The sequence below is a fragment of the Carassius auratus genome, chromosome 23 (genome assembly GCF_003368295.1).
Source record: "Carassius auratus strain Wakin chromosome 23, ASM336829v1, whole genome shotgun sequence".
Lineage (NCBI taxonomy): Eukaryota > Metazoa > Chordata > Actinopteri > Cypriniformes > Cyprinidae > Carassius > Carassius auratus.
Window position 1 is genome coordinate 11,187,445 of NC_039265.1, and position 18,473 is coordinate 11,205,917.

General features: G+C 36.5%; 2 protein-coding genes across 3 annotated transcripts in view; one reads left to right on the forward strand and one right to left on the reverse strand.

Moving 5' to 3' along the window:
- Nucleotides 1–3,554: 3,554 nt before the first annotated feature.
- rnf146 (ring finger protein 146) lies at nucleotides 3,555–8,248 on the reverse strand. 2 transcript variants are annotated; one of them, XM_026199761.1, is made up of 2 exons: nucleotides 8,039–8,248; nucleotides 3,555–6,415 (listed from the first exon to the last, which is right to left on the reverse strand). In XM_026199761.1, the coding sequence occupies exon 2, from the start codon at nucleotides 6,412–6,414 to the stop codon at nucleotides 5,293–5,295; it is 1,122 nt and encodes a 373-aa protein (XP_026055546.1). In that variant the 5' UTR covers nucleotide 6,415; nucleotides 8,039–8,248; the 3' UTR covers nucleotides 3,555–5,292. The 2 variants fall into 2 exon arrangements, with proteins under 2 accessions (XP_026055546.1, XP_026055547.1); XM_026199762.1 differs by lacking the exon at nucleotides 8,039–8,248 and adding an exon at nucleotides 7,753–7,978.
- Nucleotides 8,249–13,478: 5,230 nt separating this feature from the next.
- The window catches only part of LOC113041303 (cadherin-11-like), a 64,974-nt gene continuing 59,979 nt past the window's right edge, over nucleotides 13,479–18,473 (forward strand). Inside the window, exon 1 of the mRNA XM_026199763.1 lies at nucleotides 13,479–13,565. The gene's annotated coding sequence lies outside the window, so the exon portion shown is untranslated. The remainder of the gene's footprint in view (nucleotides 13,566–18,473) is intronic.

An 18,473-nucleotide genomic window follows, 5' to 3' on the forward strand; every position in this document is an offset into this window, starting at 1 on the left:
CATTCACTGATCAGAGCGAGAGCGTCGTGAAAAGAAGTCACAAAAGAAGTGTGTTTTTGGTTGCCAGGGCAAGACAACCCTGCACAGATTACCAAAAAAAAAAACAGCATTAAGGGACCAGTGGATGGAGTTTATTTTTACAGAGCATCAACGGAGTTGTGCAAGTGTTTTTGTTTGTTCCCTGCATTTCGAAGATGCTTGTTTTACAAACAAGGCCCAGTTTGACGCCGGATTTGCGTATCGTTTATTTCTTAAGGATAATGCAGTCCCAACAAAAAAGGGTCACGATCGTGTGTTGGAACCACAGGCGGTGAGTAAAACTGCTTCAAATATCTCTGTGTTGTTAACTTAGCTATCAGCGCGTAAGCACATCAAGTAAACAACATGCGATGTTGTCATCAAACTGCACTTTCCACATGTACATCTTAAAAAAAAACAAAAAACACGACATTAAGTGGAACTTAGTCATTTTCCAAAACTTCTAAGCAAATATATACAGTTTCAGTACATAGCACATAGAGATGTCGTTGCTGATGCTGCTCTTGTTAAATTTCAGCCTCTGGATCTGATTCTGGATCATAAATATACGGCTGAATCTGACTTTTAGCCATGGTTTGTTTTGGATGTGTCACAGCTTCCAAACGCTCTCAACGCAAAAGCCTACTCGTGCTCGTGATTCTTTAGCTCCGCCCACACATCACGCCCCCAGTCAATCGTGTTTTTCCGCGAAAAAACGGTACAGTCTATCTTTCTCTTATGAATATAATAAAACTAAAGACTTTTTGGAGTTATGAAGGATGCAGTACTACTCTATAGGTACTCAAGATTAACAGGATATTGAGTGAGAACGAGCATTTCACCCCCCCCCCCTTTAAGCAAGTAAGTTCTGGAGATGATTTTAAGTGTGCCCTTTGCATTTGGAAACTGTTGCTCTGAACCAACATCATGCAGTCAAAGAATATTTCCATACAAGTAGGCTTCATAATCAATACAAGTCCATCAGATAGATAGCAGGAACATTAGGAGTGACCAAACATTCCGAGAAAAAAAAAAAAACCTCTGGTGAGCTCAGTAACAAGAAAGCCTGGATGTCCACTGAGGACAACAGTGGTGGATGATTGGAGAATCTTATCCTTGGTAAAGAAACACCCTTTCACAACATCCAGCCAAGAGAAGAACACTCTCCAGGAGGTAGACGTGTCGCTGTCAAAGTCTACAATCAAGAGAAGGCTTCACAAGAGCAAATACAGAGGCTTCAGCACAAGATGCAAACAAGGCCAGATTAGACTTTGCCAAAAACATCAAAAAAATCAAGACCATTCTGGAAAAGCATTTTTTGGAAGGCTGAAATGAAGACCATCCTGTACCAGAATGACAGGAAGAAATAAATAAATAAACTAACACCAGAAAAACCCACAAACAAACAACAACTGAAGTCAGCTGCAGCAAATGAATGGAAGTGTCACAAAGAAGGAACCCTAGTCTCTGGTGATGTCCATGAGTTCAAGACTTAAGCCAGTCATTGCTTGCAAAGTATTCTAAACAAAATATAAAAAATGAACATTTTATTTATGATTATATTTATTTGTATATTTATTTGTTATATTTGAGCCCCTGAAAATGGGGGCTGTGTATAAAAATGGGTGTAATTTCTAAGCATATTATATTTTTGTTCCACACACTTTGTGACAATTTGACAATTTCATGTCACTGTCCAAATATATGTGGATTTCACTGTATATATGTGTCTGTTTGTATGTAATTATATATATATATATATATATATATATATATATATATGTGTGTGTGTGTGTGTGTGTGTGTGTGTGTGTGTGTGTGTGTGTGTGTGTGTGTGTGTGTTTTGCAGTTGAAAATAAATTAAAATTAAATTAAATTAGTTTTACAAGAAGACTGCATTGTTTTAAGATGCATTCAGTGTGTTAATTGCTGTTTCTTGTACTTATTTAAGAAATTTACTAGCAGTTCCTACAACTTTTTTAAAGTGTATAGACAGCCTTAACCCTGGATATCATGCTTTTAAAACCGTTGACTGGTTAAAAAGCAGACTGTGATCTGATCCAGGGGAATGACCCATGCATACTTGCCGGCGCCGTGACCAGAGCACAGCAGAAAATGAGCTGAGATGTCATCAGCACAGTGAGGTGTCATATGAAAGTTATTAATGATTACACAGACATTACAGAATGAGATCATCTCTGACACTGAGCCAACATGTTCGCTAAATACCGACAGCCAGATACAGGACATTGTCCTTAAATACACACGCACAATAAATACGTTCGATTAAGTAAGACCATTAAGGCCCAAAGATCGTCCTGAAATATCAGGCTACCAAGTTTGGTTGAAGCTATGAAGGTGAACAGCGACTATACAAACATTCCCTTTGCTATTCAAGGAGCGAGATGCTACTGTAGATCCATCAATCCATCCCCCCTGTAGTGATGGGATAGAGATGCAATGACGGATGCCTGTCTGGCGGACAAGAGGAAGGGTGTATCATTCGGGTCAGCGCGGACAGAGTTTAATGAGTTTACTGGAGTACCACAGGGGTTTGTCCTGGGAGACACCTAGGTTAATGCACCTAGGACTCCACTATGTCTGAAGACTAAAACGAAATCCTCACCATAACACTGATCACAGAAACTGTCATGGCTATATTCCATTTCACTAAATTTGCCACAATTCCACTTACCCATATTTTATAGACAGTCATGCATACACAAATAGCATGATCTCCTATTGTGTCTAATTTCACCTGATTTGAAAACCAAAAGAAATTCTTATTGGACTCTTTATTTTGTGTTTTTTAGTCCATGTCTGTTAGCTTTGAAGGTAATCTAGTTTATGTCAATGGACAAACTAGTAAAGTTTAAACAATTTTAATTTTTAAGTGAACTAGTCCTTTAAAAGGATTCAAATAATATTCTAATGTGATAGCAAGATATTTTTCACATACATAAGTATCAGTAGGTTTATGGCCATACCTTTCATTTTAAGATACAGTATTGCAACGATAATAAATCTAGAGTCTTAAGTCTTTGTGTAAATATTATCCAGCACAGATTGTAAATCACCTTCAACTAGTTTCAGCATCATCTGAATATTGCAAACAAAAACAGCAAGACCTTTCCCAAAAATCTCAACTCCAATCAGCTGGCTTTACACAGTTCTTAAAAGTCAGCGCGCACACGATTTTAATAAGTTCATTAAAAAAAAAAGTCAGAGAGCACTATTCAGGAAGAACTATTCCTATAAGAACTACAGATATTTTAATAGCACCTCTGGTCCAACCTTAGAAGAACAAAACTTATTCAGAAATGTTTACATCTGCAAATCAGTTCTTTGAACTGTCTGCAGTAATGCAACAACTATGTTCTGAAAGGGTTGCTGATTTCTGAAAATGAGCTTTGGTGGCTAATTCCAGTTTTAACATGTTTAGACTATGCATAATATTAGTATGTGGACAAATACGAAATAATCAACATTCTTTAAGGTTAAGTAAACCTTAAAGTGAAAAATATACATGAGGACAGTTTGAACTCAGACAGGTAACAGACAACTTTATTTCTTAGATAAACCTGGTAACAAAACACAGTTAAAACAAAAATACACCAAAAGGAATTATTCTTAATTTTAGTTTTCATTTTGTTTCGTTGACAACAAAGAACCTGAACAAACGGAGATGAGAATTAGCAGGGTTGAAAATAACATGAAAATTTAAAAAAAAAACTTCAAATCGGACACCTATGCTTGAAAACCACTCACTCACTCTGTGTGCTGCAGTCTGAGGACTACTTTACAACTAGAAATTACAATATGATAAAACTCGCTTATCCCAGAGTTCAAAGCGCCATAGTCCAGGGCTCCATCCTTGCTCACAGCAACACATGCAAATCCATGAAACAGATAAAGCACACCAAGATGAGACTGAGACAAGAATAAAGACAAGTGACTTAAAATAAACACAAATGCAACACACAGTCCGTTAAAGAGTTTTAAACCTCACATCATGAATCACTAGAAGTAGTAAATGTAAGATGACTGAAGGTTTTCTAATGACTAGAGCGTGTTAAAGAGGAATCCTTGGCAAAACTACAATAAATTTTCCCGTTAGGTTTTGCATTTGAAATTATCCTGGATTTGCATCTAATGCTTCTCAAAAAACCACGACTTTATTATTACTTGTTGCAGATCTAGAAGGCTCTGTACCAGCTGGTGCATAACAAAATGAATGTTCTACATTTCAATGAAAATGCTGTTTGCAAAATATAAAGTCAGGCATTTTGATCTACAGAGCAATTGTGATATTCAAGTAATAAAACTAGTAAAGACGCAGTGCATATGGGGTTACTACCGAGAGATGCAATCTTATTTTATCATTATTAAAACAGTGCATAAAGTTCCAATTATTTTCTGATGGCATTGCAGTAGCCTAAGGGTAAAAGCTGATATGGCATATTTTTATGAAAAGATTTTAACTTCATTACACCACAGCACATTATTACTGTGTTGACTCCATGACCAATGGATAATGGTGTTGAGCTATTCTAGATGTAATGAAATTCATGACTTGAAAACAGGAACCTGAATAACATGTTTGGGTCATTTTACCCCTAAAATCTAATTTATTTTTTTTTTAATACGTAGAGAAGCCTGTACTCAGATCATTAAGATTTCTTTGCATCGTGAAATTGTATACAATTAGGCAAATTCTCATTAATGCAATAATAATAAATACAACTTTTACATAAATGTCTGTAGCACAGTAATAAGAATCAAATGAAAAGCAGCACTGAGAATAATAACTAATAAAACGTGCATTTTCAGAATTTAGAATGTAATTGTTATGAAAACAAACATTTTAATGCTCACAAAAGGAATAAACTAAATATACTTTATACATTTTTCTTTTAATTGCAGGGTGAAAAGTAGTTTTATTGGAATATTATTTTCAATAACAATGAATGCAAATGAAAGTGTAATGGTTGGACCAATTTACAGTATTCTAGGCATGGTAAAAGCAAGTTTATTGTAGTTTTGCCTGTAAACTCCATTAAAGAGTACAGCCCTGGTACAGTCCTCTAAGACTGAAAGAGAAAGACGAGCACTATTCTAACACTAAAACCTTCTGCCCCAAGCCTCCACCCTTATCCAAGACTGTGTTTCATTGATTTGAATAGTTAATTCATTAAATTTTTTGCATTTCAGAGATTGGTTAGAAATACCCAGCGGTTGTGGGAGTTGGGTAGGAGTTCTGTAGTTGTGCTGCGGTCAGACCTTTGTAATGGTGCACTGACCATCGGGGCACCCAGAGCGATCGCCGCTATGCGCCGGGCCACCACCAGGGGGCGGTCTGTCCAACTGATTCAGTCTATGCCTACCCTGGGAGCCTTCTGTGTGCTCGTCTTCACCTTCGTCCTCAGCCTGCTCATCTTCATCCTCGCTCGTGCCAGACTCGGATTCATACCCCGAGGCGTCCGGACCTGCCGAATCGTCTTCGTCATCTGCATCTTCCTCTTCTGTTTCTTGCTCAGCAGGATTCATATTGAGTTGAGAGAGAGCCTGTACAAGCTGAATATCGCCGGAGGAAGCAGGGCTGGTCAGGTGACCGCCCAAGACGGTTGGCGGCCTTACAGGAGCAGAAACAAAGACACCTTGAGGACGTCCTCCGCTGACTCCAGTGTCTGCACCATCCGCCGAACTCTCTCGCTCCGCTGTGGCGCCATCTACTGTTCCATTTAAATCCGCAACTGCGGGCGCCGGAATGGGATCAGTTCCTGATCCCGATGCTGGACTGGGATTTGGATCTGGATCGAGTCTTAATCCGGCCACACCTTTCTTAGGGATGTCCACCACATCCCTCTTCATCCTACGCCTGCGGCCGTGTTCGTTCCTCCTGTACTGCACCATGTTCTCCAAGTCGGCTACGTACAGGAAACCGGCGATCAGCATCTCAGCACTCTTCTTGCCCTTGCTGAATGCGTCCTCTAGCTCTCGGCTTGTCCGCTCGTCGTACTGCCACCATCCATTACGGCCCTCGTAGTACCAGGCGTGGCCACCAGTCCCCGTCCCACGTCCGCCCGTCGCCGAAGCCTTCAGCTCTTCGGGCGAGAGCAAAGTGGGACGCTCCAGGAAATCCTCAGGCACTTCCCCTCTACACAGGGCGCAGCGTTTGCTGTGCCAGGAAGCTCCTTTCACGCATAGGAAGCAGAAAATATGACGGCATGGCAGGCGTACGGGGTGGACGCAGCTCTGCAGACAGATTGCACACTCCGGGATGGGCAGCAAAGGAGACGAAGGGGATGGACTGCCCTCCGTCACAGACTCCCCACTCACCTTCTTGCCTGAAGTCAAGGAGTCCACGGAAAGATTAATGTCGCCGCAACTAGCCATGCTGTGGAAATAATACAAATAAAAAACAATATGATTTCACAGGAGAAGATGCATGCGAAAACAAGTTTGGAGAAATGCGCTGCCTACACAAGCTAACGTCAGCGGTATGTAAGCAGATGTAACAAATGGGGCACTGTTTACCAAACTATGTTGCCCAAGTAGACAAAAGTCACGAGTAAACAGGGCTAACTTGAGTTCTTTGTTCATTGTTGCTCTGTTTGATTAAAGCTCTAACATTTCCAGTCTCTCATCAGATAAGTATTACTCCACTTTTACAAGAAAGTGTGCGATTCACGTATTATCAGTCAATATAAAACCAAAGTCTTGTGCAACACATAAAATAAAAAGAGTTGTTCATATTTGAAAGCACATTCAAGCACAAAGAAAGAGAGGAGGCACTATACGATGTTGTTCTCTTGAAAAGATTTCTTCATTTACACTCAAATCTTTGTTTACCATTATACATTTATAAAACTGACTCCAACACAACCATCTGGCTTGATAGGTCAACCTGTGTATGCTCATAATGGCAACTGTGCCAAATCAGATGCAGAAATGATCTAAATATATCATGACCCAAATCCTTTACAGCCAAACCATTTACGGGACATTTTATGATGCTGGTACAGAATATACTAGAATATCAGACATTACTTTTATATTACGTTAGGTTAAACACATGGTTATGATAACAAATAACAGCAATACAATGTATTTTTTTGCAAACATTTATAATACCAGCTATAAAGAATCAGTTGTATGTGTTAAAGATTAAATCTAAACGTCTTTGGAACCATCAAATTTCCTATAACAGAAAAATTAAGAAAAAATAAAAAATAAAGATTAATATTTAACGATTTACATTTAAAATTCATCAACTTAAATTAGTTAAATGCAAGAGATTAAAAAAAAAAATCATACAGACTGAATAAGTAGTAATAATATTTGCACAATAATTAAGTTACTGATAGAAACATTAGCTTTAAATATTTAGTTAACAAACGTTATACTTTTTTAATGGCTTTTAAATAAGCTACAAAATAATAATATTTTTACATAATAAAATTAAATCAACAATGTTACACGACCATAAGCTAAAAAGGTCAGATAGACTAAATATTTTATATTTTTTAATAAAACAATATTAATATGTTTTCTCATGATAAATATACATATTAAGATTAAACAAACTGGGTGACAGTGAGTGGTTAAACAGACCAATGTGTTTTTATATTGAACTACAGGCCCAAATCCATCAACAACTCAAACAAGATTTACTGAAATCTACCTATTTACACTTGTAGATATCATATTAATAATTGATTTAATTACACTCACTCGATGAATAAGATTGATCAGGCTTTGTATGTGCTGAAGTTGTGATCAGATCATTGATCGATCAGACTGAGGCCTGTAAACAGGACAACACCCCTGACCAAAACACAGCAACAACAGCCTTATTTCAAATTAAAACACAGTTCCCAAACCCTTCCAAATGATCGATTTGTAAACTACAAGCATATAAAAATCACATATTTGTATCATCAGTTGGGTCATTTGAATAAATATTTCTATTCTTGGTGATTTTGCTGCGTCTAGTTTGAATGTCTTTCAGTTCACTCACCTGACAAAATAGCCGAAATTTCGCCTTTTTCTTTCAGCGACGATCAGATTTGGCTCACCTGCTAGTCACCGGGTGATCACTCATCGTTCGTTTATTGACTAAAATTGATCGGTAACGTTAATATTCGCAAGGCACAGATGAACACAATAATGTTTGTACGCCTCCTCTGTGATAACAAGACCGTTGACGTGTGTTCGTGCGCATCCACTCTGCGCAAAACCTGCGCAGGACAAAAAAAATGTCTCTCATGAAACGTTGCTATTGTGAACGCTGTACTCTGAACGTTTAGCGTTTACGTTGCTCAGAAACACTAAATGTAAAAGTTAACGGATTCACATCATCGAGACCAGCATGAAATGTTTTGTTATCTTAGTATGTTCACATCATTATAGTTTCTCGGTGCTTAAGATAAACAAACAGCCTATTTTTATTTTTTTTTAAATAATTAGGCCTAAATTAATAACAACACACACACACACACACACACACACACACACACACACACACACACATATATATATATATATATATATCAAACAAAAGCATGGCCTGCCAGTATTATAGTAGGCCATGGTTCATCAAGTCAAACAAGAGTCAGAAATAGGCCTATTTTATAAATTATTTATAATTATTTATATATATTTTACGTTACATTAATGTTTTATACATAAAAATGTTATTTTAATTAATATCGATTTAATTACAGCATTTAGTTGTAGAAGGATGATTTGTACCATTTGTAACATCAACTAGTTTTACATCTGGATCTGCAAATACCACTGGCTCTGCACCCATTTACCTAAATTTGTCACTTCAGACTTATGTGCCCTCCAGAAGTTTGCATTCTGCAAGTGAACGTCGCTTGATTGTGCCATCCCAAAGAAGCACAAAGTCACTTTTACGGACTTTTAAATGAAATGTTCCCTCCTGGTGGAATGACCTCCCCAACTCAATCCGAGCAGCTGAGTCCTTAGCCATCTTCAAGAATCGGCTTAAAACCCATCTCTTCTCTCTTTATTTGACCCTCTAACTTTAACACTCACTATTCTACTTCTATTCTTTAAAAAATCTAACTACCTTTCTTATCTTTTTGTATTCTATTTTCTTTTAATTTTATGCAAATATGTGTGCAATTATGTGTGTGTGTGTGTTTATATATATACATTTGTAAGTCGTTTTGGATAAAATCGTCTGCTAAATGAATAAATGTAAATGTAACATGATGCTGAGACTTGACCATATGCGTCCATGTTGTGTTCCTTTATATTTTCAAGACAGCGTCACTAGGGGGCACAATTGTGTTAGAAAAAAGGGAGGGTACCAGCTGCGTGTCCCTTGGGGATTAGCAGGAAATCTGTCTACATAACCAACTAATTCAACTAGAATAGGAATCTATTTTTATGTGTTGCAAGTAGGTTAAGAGCACATCAGTTTGTACACAGAATCAGAAGTTTTCTATTACTCTGCTATTGAAAACTCAACACCTGGCACTGAGGATTGGATTAAAAATGTTGGCATTTATCTTGTTGTGCTCACTGAACTGCATTAATCTCAATTACAGGAGGCAGTACAGTAATAAACAGATCCGTGCCTATCCTAAAATATGATATTCACGCTGCACGCCTGCAGGATTTTGCTTAAGTAACATCATGTTCACCAGACACACTGCAGTCCACATGCAGCCTTCATCTTCCCGTTTTACACGAAAATTTCATGTCGCTGGATGTTCTTTGTCACATCTGCGCTCAAGGGAACAATGTTTCACAGCAGAGCAAATAACTCTTTTCGGATTCTTGGGGAAAAATGGTCTTGGTGTCGTGATGCAGAGATAATCATTTGATGCGTGCAATCGTGTGTAATACATGGCAATAAATGAGAGAAATTCCTAAATTAGAACGGAAAAGAGCACTTTATTCCCCGTGGCTTTGTCACGCTAGGATGGCTGTGTTGTAGTGACGGAGTCTTCAGTGTGTGTGTTTACATGCGTGGGTGCCATATGCATGAAATCAATGAGTACTCATTTTCCACAGCTGTTTAGTACGACGGCACACAAACCCTCTCAGTGTGAATGACAGAGATCTTTCACACGAGACCTCACTTCTTCCTCAGGGGGGTTTCTTTCCCATGGTCCGCTGGTCTCCATTACACCCCTCAGCTAGCCAAACTTTCCTCTAATTCTCACTTTTTCATTTATTGGCACTTCTGAAGTATTTCAGCTTGGGCTCCCCAGGCCCTCGAGGATGATGGTAGTTTATGAACCATCATCTAAAGCACAGGAACTCGCTGGAACGTTTCCCTGGGGATCTCGTTCCTTTCCTTTCTAACACGGTTTCCTTACCCCCTACGCCTTCGCGAGGAAGAACCACACTGCTCGCGTGTCCTCCTTTTTTCGCTTTTCCTTTGAGCCGTGGCTTATTGTCAGCAGTTTTTCAATGCTCCTGTCACTTGCAGCCACCTGGTAACAATAAGATACCATCAACGGCAGAGGAGAGGAGGCAGCTAAACTGGGGCATTGTAATGAACGCACACACAGATTCACAGGTATGAAAGTAGCCTACTATGCCACGCATTCATCTTCTCCGAGTATTGGGGCTGCGTGCCAGGCAAATATTCTCCCAGTCATTGTTATTCTATGTATACGGTAAAATTAGAAATAAACAGATTGGAGCTGGATCCCTGCTGAAATTACACTCGCAGGGAAATGAGCTGACAGCAATGTATTTTGGGTCATGTGGGAACCCATTTACAAACCCAGGTCACAGTTTACAAGGCACACATTCATCATTATGTATATATAGGGGATTACAAATAGATTATTAGTCGATACTGGAAACTTTTCCGCTTAAGTTCTTATACACTGGGCTGAAACTCCCAAGCAATATTCTCTGACAGACTATAAACTTCAGGGCAATTAAAAGGCAATTATGCTTCAATTTTCGCTAAACAGAAAAAGAGCATCATCAAGAATATGCAAGCAAAATATTAAACATTTATGGCCCTATAAAATCAGCAAATAGAACAAACTTTCTTGTGTTTAAATTACTGTTGAGAATCATTCAATGAGCATTATGAGCGGGTAAATTGTGGAACAACAATGATAATTAGGATGTGATTTTAGGCCTACATAAAACAGCCTGTGTAAATCTGAGTGTTAATAACAGCATTTCAACTTCAAGGCTCTGAAACCTCAACAGAGCAGTATTACGATCAAGAATATGCATGTCAAACATTAAACATTAAACATTTATGCTGCATTACATCTGTAAATACCCCCCCCCCCCCCCCCCCCCCCCGTTTTTGAGTTAGAAGAAAGTTTTTTTCTTGTGTTTAAATGACTGTTGAAATTGATTTAGTGAACATTACAGGATACAGGCAGATAATTTGTAAAAAGTTATTATAATAAGAATGTGGTTTTATGTAACTGCGGAATATAAAAGACGTGTGTTTGTAAATCTAAGCAATTCATAGATTTTTTACATTTCAATGCAATTAAACTTTAGAAAAAGAGCAAGATTAAGACGATTTTAGATTTGTATCCATTTCCGTTCTTCTACTGGAATAAATGTGTTTTTGTGTTAAAAACACTGTTGCATGCAGGTCATTTGTGGATGAGTAAGTAGACATTTCCTCACAAACATGTGAGTGGTGCTTTTACAGACCCCTCACACATTTATGGGTGGTTGCTAGGGCATTGTTATGCAGTTGCTAAGGTGTTTGGGGTGGTTGCTCAGTGGGCCAACCATTTTATATTGTTTAGGTCTATAGTGTGGAATCATCCAGCGCAGGTTAAAGTTGGTGAAAGCAGGAATTATCTTATAATTTATATATATATATATATATATATATATATATATATATATATATATATATATATATATATATATATATATATATATATATATATCATCAAGTTTATTCTAATGCCACTAGTCTATTGAATATACTGTATAGCCTATATGATGTATTCATATATGATTTAGTGTATTTTCGTGTCTTGTGTTACCATGATAGAGGTTAGTTGTCATTCTTGCCTCAGTTGGAAGCAGAATCCATTAGGGCTGTTATGAGAACATTTTACTGTAACCAACAGAATAATATCTCGAATATTTTGACATATGACCAATCTATAATTTTATCATAATATTCATCGGAATAGCCTGCCTAATTCTGGTTTAGTCAATCTACGCATTTTCTGATGAAAAATCTAAACAATCGACGTTCATCCATCTGGGAAACCAGTCCACAAGTCGCGTTCGATTCCGCGCGCACTCTCCATTCAAATACTAGAACTTGGAATACGTCAGAAGTTTGAACAGCTATTTGGCGCTATTTAACGGTTATCCTACGACTAGAATAAATGGCATGTTTTGCCTCAAGTATTACTTTTTGAAACTGAACAGGAATTTTGATTTGTATGAAAACATAATGTAGACTTAGTTACTTTGGAAATGTAATAGGTTACAGATTACAAGTTATATTTAAAAAGTAACAAGTATGTGTAACTATTTTAGTTACTTTTATGTAACTGATTACATTTGACTACTTTATATTTTTCAAAATTTAGGATCAGAATTGCTAATTCATTTAATAAAAACTAGACTTTCAAAATCCTTCATCACGTGGATTAAGATTGTATAGCCTACATATAAAGCACAGTCACCAAAATCTGACTTTAGCACCTTTTTTACTTTGAGATAATTCTGAGGTCAAGTAGTTTACAGATTTTAAATCATAACAATATATAGGCTAGTTTAATAGCTGTACTTTTTTTGAAGTTAAATCTTTGCATAGCTAAGACAGGTGGGCTAACACTGTGCTAACTATGCCTTGGGAATAAAAAAAAAAACAGCCTTATACATACACACACACACAGACACACACACACACACACACACACACACACACATATACATACATACATATATATATATATATATATATATATATATATATATATATATATATATATATATATATATATATATATATATAGGAAAAAATTAGTTATAGAATAAAAGTGTCCTGTTCTGCGTCCATTGGTGTCTCATATTGTAGAGCAGTCATTGCAGTTTGAAACGAAATCAATCAAATTTATATGTGTGAAAATATAGATGTAACCCCTTTGTCATCGTTAACATTTTCTTAGCCTAACTGTAATCTATTTACACAATTTTTTTACTGTATAAAGAATACTGTATAACGTAGGCTTAATAAATGTTAAATACAGTCAACAATATCCCTCACCTAATGTTTGTGACATCTCTATATATTTTAACTATTAAGTCCTGGGTTCCGGAAATGCCTATATCATATCTGAAATGTAAGAAAGAAGAAGAAGGAGAAGAAAAAAAAGCTTAATTTTATTTTAAGTGTGCGCGCGCAGGTCTCATAGCTGTATAGTGATGCGCGCGCGCGCGAGAGAGAGAGAGAGAGCAGTATACGCGCTCCTCAATGTGCGTGTGTCTGTCTCTCAGACCTTCACCAACACAAGACTCTCCTGCTGTCATTTAAAACCAGCCTCCTTTAGGTAAGATCTGGTGTTTTCTTCTTCTTCTTCTTCTTTTATCAGCGGAAGGTTGCATGTAATAGGCTACATGCATCTATATATCATGAGCATAATCAAACTTATTAAAGCGGAAACATGCGCTGAATGTCTGGATATCTACAGGCACTTACAGTGCGTCCATACTAGACGTGCTGTGGAAAAGGACAGATGCTCGATGATGTGTGCAGGTTGGACGCGTTTCATGTGGAAACAATTGGGAAATACACCTTTTGCTTTCGCTTCGGCTGAATCTCTGACAGATGGAGCCGCGCTGCGCCGCGCGCGCTGGTGACCGGTTACCGGAGCGCACGGACTCGAAGGGTACTGTAGGCTGCTCATTTACTGATTAGTCGCTCCAGTCGTATGCAGTATCTTCAGGTCACTTTTTTACAGACCGAGTCCTGTTAGAATGGCCTGAGGTTAACTGTCTTGATCATAGACACATGGTTGTAGTTCATGATTCATGGCGAGGTTCAGGAACAATAGTGAATAGTTCATCAAGGCTTTGGGGGTTTGAACCTACGACCTCACCAGCTGCTCTGATTGTCTCCGTTATTGTAGTGAACATCTGTTTGTGCGTGCATGTTATGCTTAGAGGAGACGCAGAGGCAAGTTGTCACATCTTTGATACTCAAATTCTCTCATATAAAGTCTAGATAGACAACGAGCTTTTCGACGTTAATGTCTAGCGGGGTGTTGAAGGACGATGTGTAAGTATTCATATTATTCTTTTTATAATGGGCTATTAAACCTTTTTTTAAATAGTTATTCAACAAGTTATGAAACTGAGAATGAAACTGCTAAAATGAAAACACTGAACAATTGTTTTGGATAATGAATTGTGCATAATAGGCTATATGAAACAGATGTGAGTGTACTCCGAGCTTACTCTTTGGTGGAAAAAAAAAATTACTAATTTAAGATAAACATTCAAAATCGCTGTTTGGGACAACACGCATTTATGTAATTGGACTCAAAGTCTAATGTACTTACATAGAATTTCCTCATGAGATACATTTCTTAAGATATCCTCACAAATGTCTTAAAACTGATTTGTTGGGGCTTTCAATAAGATTCATAAATCGGCCACATAATGTAGGAAATCCAAAATGTAAATTAGGACGTGGTAATTATAAACTGTTTTACTTAAGAACAATTGAGGTCATCAGAAGTCTAGGGCACTTTTCCAAAACTTAGCAAGCTGCATACGTGGGCCGCATCAAAAAAACCTTCCAGACCTGAAGTCTGTTCCAAAAGATACCTTCTTTGAGCAATTTTTAACCCAACATTGCATGTATTCTCTGGCAATCCCAGAATGCATTGAAGGTTGAAAACTAAGATGAAGGAACTAATGATTATTGTTTTACATATATAAGCAACGTAAATATTATTTACATTTATTTTATCCAAAAAATGAAGTTGAATTTAATTTATATTCATTTCATTACTGAGAAGTATTTAAAACAGTCACAATTTAAATGCTGCCAAGTTAGAACATTCCAAAATAGACACTAATAGTGTTCCTTTTTATGTAGGATGCAAAGCAGACAGCAAGGTAACTCACTAGATAAAAAAAAAAGGAGCCTTCATGTAAATCCTTAAAAAATGTGTCAGTACCATAATAAAGATATGGGCTGCACAATGTAAAGTTATGGGCTGCAAGGGAATTATTCAGATAAAGAATTGTGATTGCAATTTAAAATAAAATAAATCAAGGTTTGCTTTGCTTAGGACTGAACAATTTGTCCAAAATGGTATGATTAAATCAACATGGTTATAAAATATTATTAATAATAATTATTATTAAATAATTATATTATAATAACTATTATTAAGTATACATAAAATCTAAAAACAAAATTATTAATAATAAATAGTAAACAGTTAGCAAATAATTAATAGCAATTATTACATAAAATATAAACAATATAAAAAGAAAAAAAAAGAAAATATTACCTGTGTAGTATTTAACTAAAATACAAAATGAGTATTTAAGAAAAAATTATGTAATAATTTTATTTTACATTACAACTGTAAAATGATGGTCCTAATGTTTCTTTTTCAAGTGATCTTTAATTTACCACAGTACTGTATTATTACCATGCTGTTATTTGAAGGTATTTTGTTAGTGGTATTTGTGCATGTGAGTAGACTTTGATATGGCTTACTGTACTTGTAGCAGGAAAATTATGATCTTTATGAGAGCTCAAACCTGGAAAACGGGCATTTATAGGGAAGTGTTTAGGCTTCTCCCTCTTTAGTTTGTCTCTCTTAATGGATTCCATGCATCAGTGTGAGCATTAAAATAAGATTACTGCAACAACTCACTGTAATTACACCCTTGCCCAGTCAGGGTGTGTATGTGTGTGTGTGTGTGTGTGCTCCAGCTAGTTCATTAAAGAAAAAAATTTGTTCAACAAATGTTCTGCAAATGATCAGTCCCAGTCTGCCTTTTAAGGGCGGACACTGCCATTCAGCTCCATTTGCAAGCAGAAGCACAGATCTGCATGAGATACTGACGTGAGTTTGGTTTCCAGTGCCTTTGTGGTTCAGCCATTTAAGGCTTTAACATTCTCTGACTCTCGCACATGCAATATGTGCGTGTCTCCTGTCGTCTGCCTGTGCGAATTTGACAAGCTTGCGGGTTATTTTTACTGGCGGCTGTGTTTGAGTCCAGTGAAGTGAGACTGGAACAGCGATTTGCCATTTGAGATGCAGTGACCATTCATCATTACCCATCTGAGCCTGTATGAATCACAAATATCCATAAACCTCTCACTCTTTCTCAGAGTGCACTCTAACTATCATTTGGGCATTTTCACAGCTGTCTTACTTAATATTTAATATTTGTATTACATATAATATTACTTTCCATTTTTAAATATATTAAATTTTTATTTTTAATACATTAATATTAAATTTGTTTAACTCTTCTGATGTGATAATCGTTTAATCGCAAAAGAAAAATCTACAGTTCAGTTTTGCTTCTGCTATTATTTAAACAGATTTTATCATTTAGAGAGGGTAATCGAACTAAACATTCCATAGTTTTCTTTTTTAATGTTTATTTTTTTATATATATTATATTATTGTGTATGATTTTATTTTTTTAATCTTATTTATAACTCTATTGATGCATTCATTTTTAAATGACAAAATAAAGAAAATAAAAATCTTACTTTTTAGTTATGCTTTTCTACTATTGTCTGAACAGGTTTTATAATTTCGACAGGGAAATCAACCTACAAATTGCTTAATAATAGGATTATTTAAAAAATGTTCTCTTCAAAATGATGTATTTTTAAGCATTGTGTATTTTCTTTTTGTTCTATTAAAGCTTCTTTTTAACTTTCACCCACGACAGCAGTAACCCCTTAAAAACAGTTTGCCTATTACATATTAAATCAAATTCAAAAGACTTTTAAGAAGGTCTAATGCACCAGAGAAGCTGTGTGTATCCCAAATGAACAGAGCTCTAATATCTACTCTCCATAATAATGCTGATTTAGTTTTTGATCATCTGGTCTACAGACAGGATGATATTCATACTAACTGTCAGTGAAAAAGTGCTGTTTTGAGGTGGTGCTAAATGATTTACTTTACACTCTGTTAGTTAAGCAGTTCCAAAGCAAACCTCTCACTTTCGCCATTTGAAAGTTTAAAATCGTGCATTAAACATCAGAGATGTTTTTAAGTAACCTCAAACAGAGACTACATTTGGCACGGGATACATTAAAACGTTCTAATATTAAAGAGCGGCTCCTGACCATATAAAAGTGGCCATGTTGATTCCAAGGCATTGCTGTGGTTTTTTGAGTGTTTTTTTAATTTACTTGTTGCTATGCGGTCTCTGGGGTGTTCTGGATGGTTGCTAGGTGATTGCTTGCTTGTTGGAGTCAAAAGAGCCCAACCTCAAGTCTCTGTGATACATTCTGCTCTATGGGTCCCAGTTTTTACATATGTATATATAGCTAGCTTTTTTTTTTTTGATCTGTCAAGAACAAGATGGAAAATTAGCTTAACATTTACTCACCCTCAGGCTTATCCAAGATGTAGATGAGTTGGATTAAAACATCACTATAATCCACAATTAAACCACACCACTTCAGTCTATCAGTTAGTCTCGGAAAGTGAAACGCTGCATGTCTGTAAGAAATCTGTCATTAATGCATTTGTAACTTCGGTCTATTGTTTCTGACTAACATAGTCCTCCATTCATTATAATGATTTCTTTAATGAAAAAAAAAACATCAGGAGATAAATATGCATGGATTGAGCACTGTGTATGAACAAAAACAGTCCAAAATATTTCTAAACAAATATGTGGGTGGATTTTGATGTGAGAGGACAACAGGGGATGGAAATAAGCATTATTATAGATTATGGAGTCATTTTTTAAACTACTTTTTAAAGTTAAATTGCCTTGAGGATAGATTTGTTTGCAGTGTTTCACTTCACAGGATGTTGATTGATGGACTGGAGTGGTCTGGATCACTTGTGTATTATTGTGATGTTGTGATTGAGATATTGTTACGGCACCCGTTCACTGCAGCGGATCCATTGTTGATCCAAGTAATCTAATGATAACTTCCTCCAAATCTGTTTCTATGAAGAAACAAACTTGTCTACATCTTGGATGGTCTGAGGGTGAGTAAATTATCAGCAATTGCTTTATGCATTGCATTGCACTGTAGCATTGTATTGCTTTAATGCATTGACTTACTGTACATTATTCTGCAAATGTATTTTGGTTTTATAATGCACATTTTGGCAAACGTAGTAGGTCTTCTGGGAATGCAGTGCATTTAGGCTGTTTGCATACTGCAAAATCATATATTGCAGGAATAGTAAGAGCAGCATGGTGCTCTTCCATATATAACCAGAGCCAAA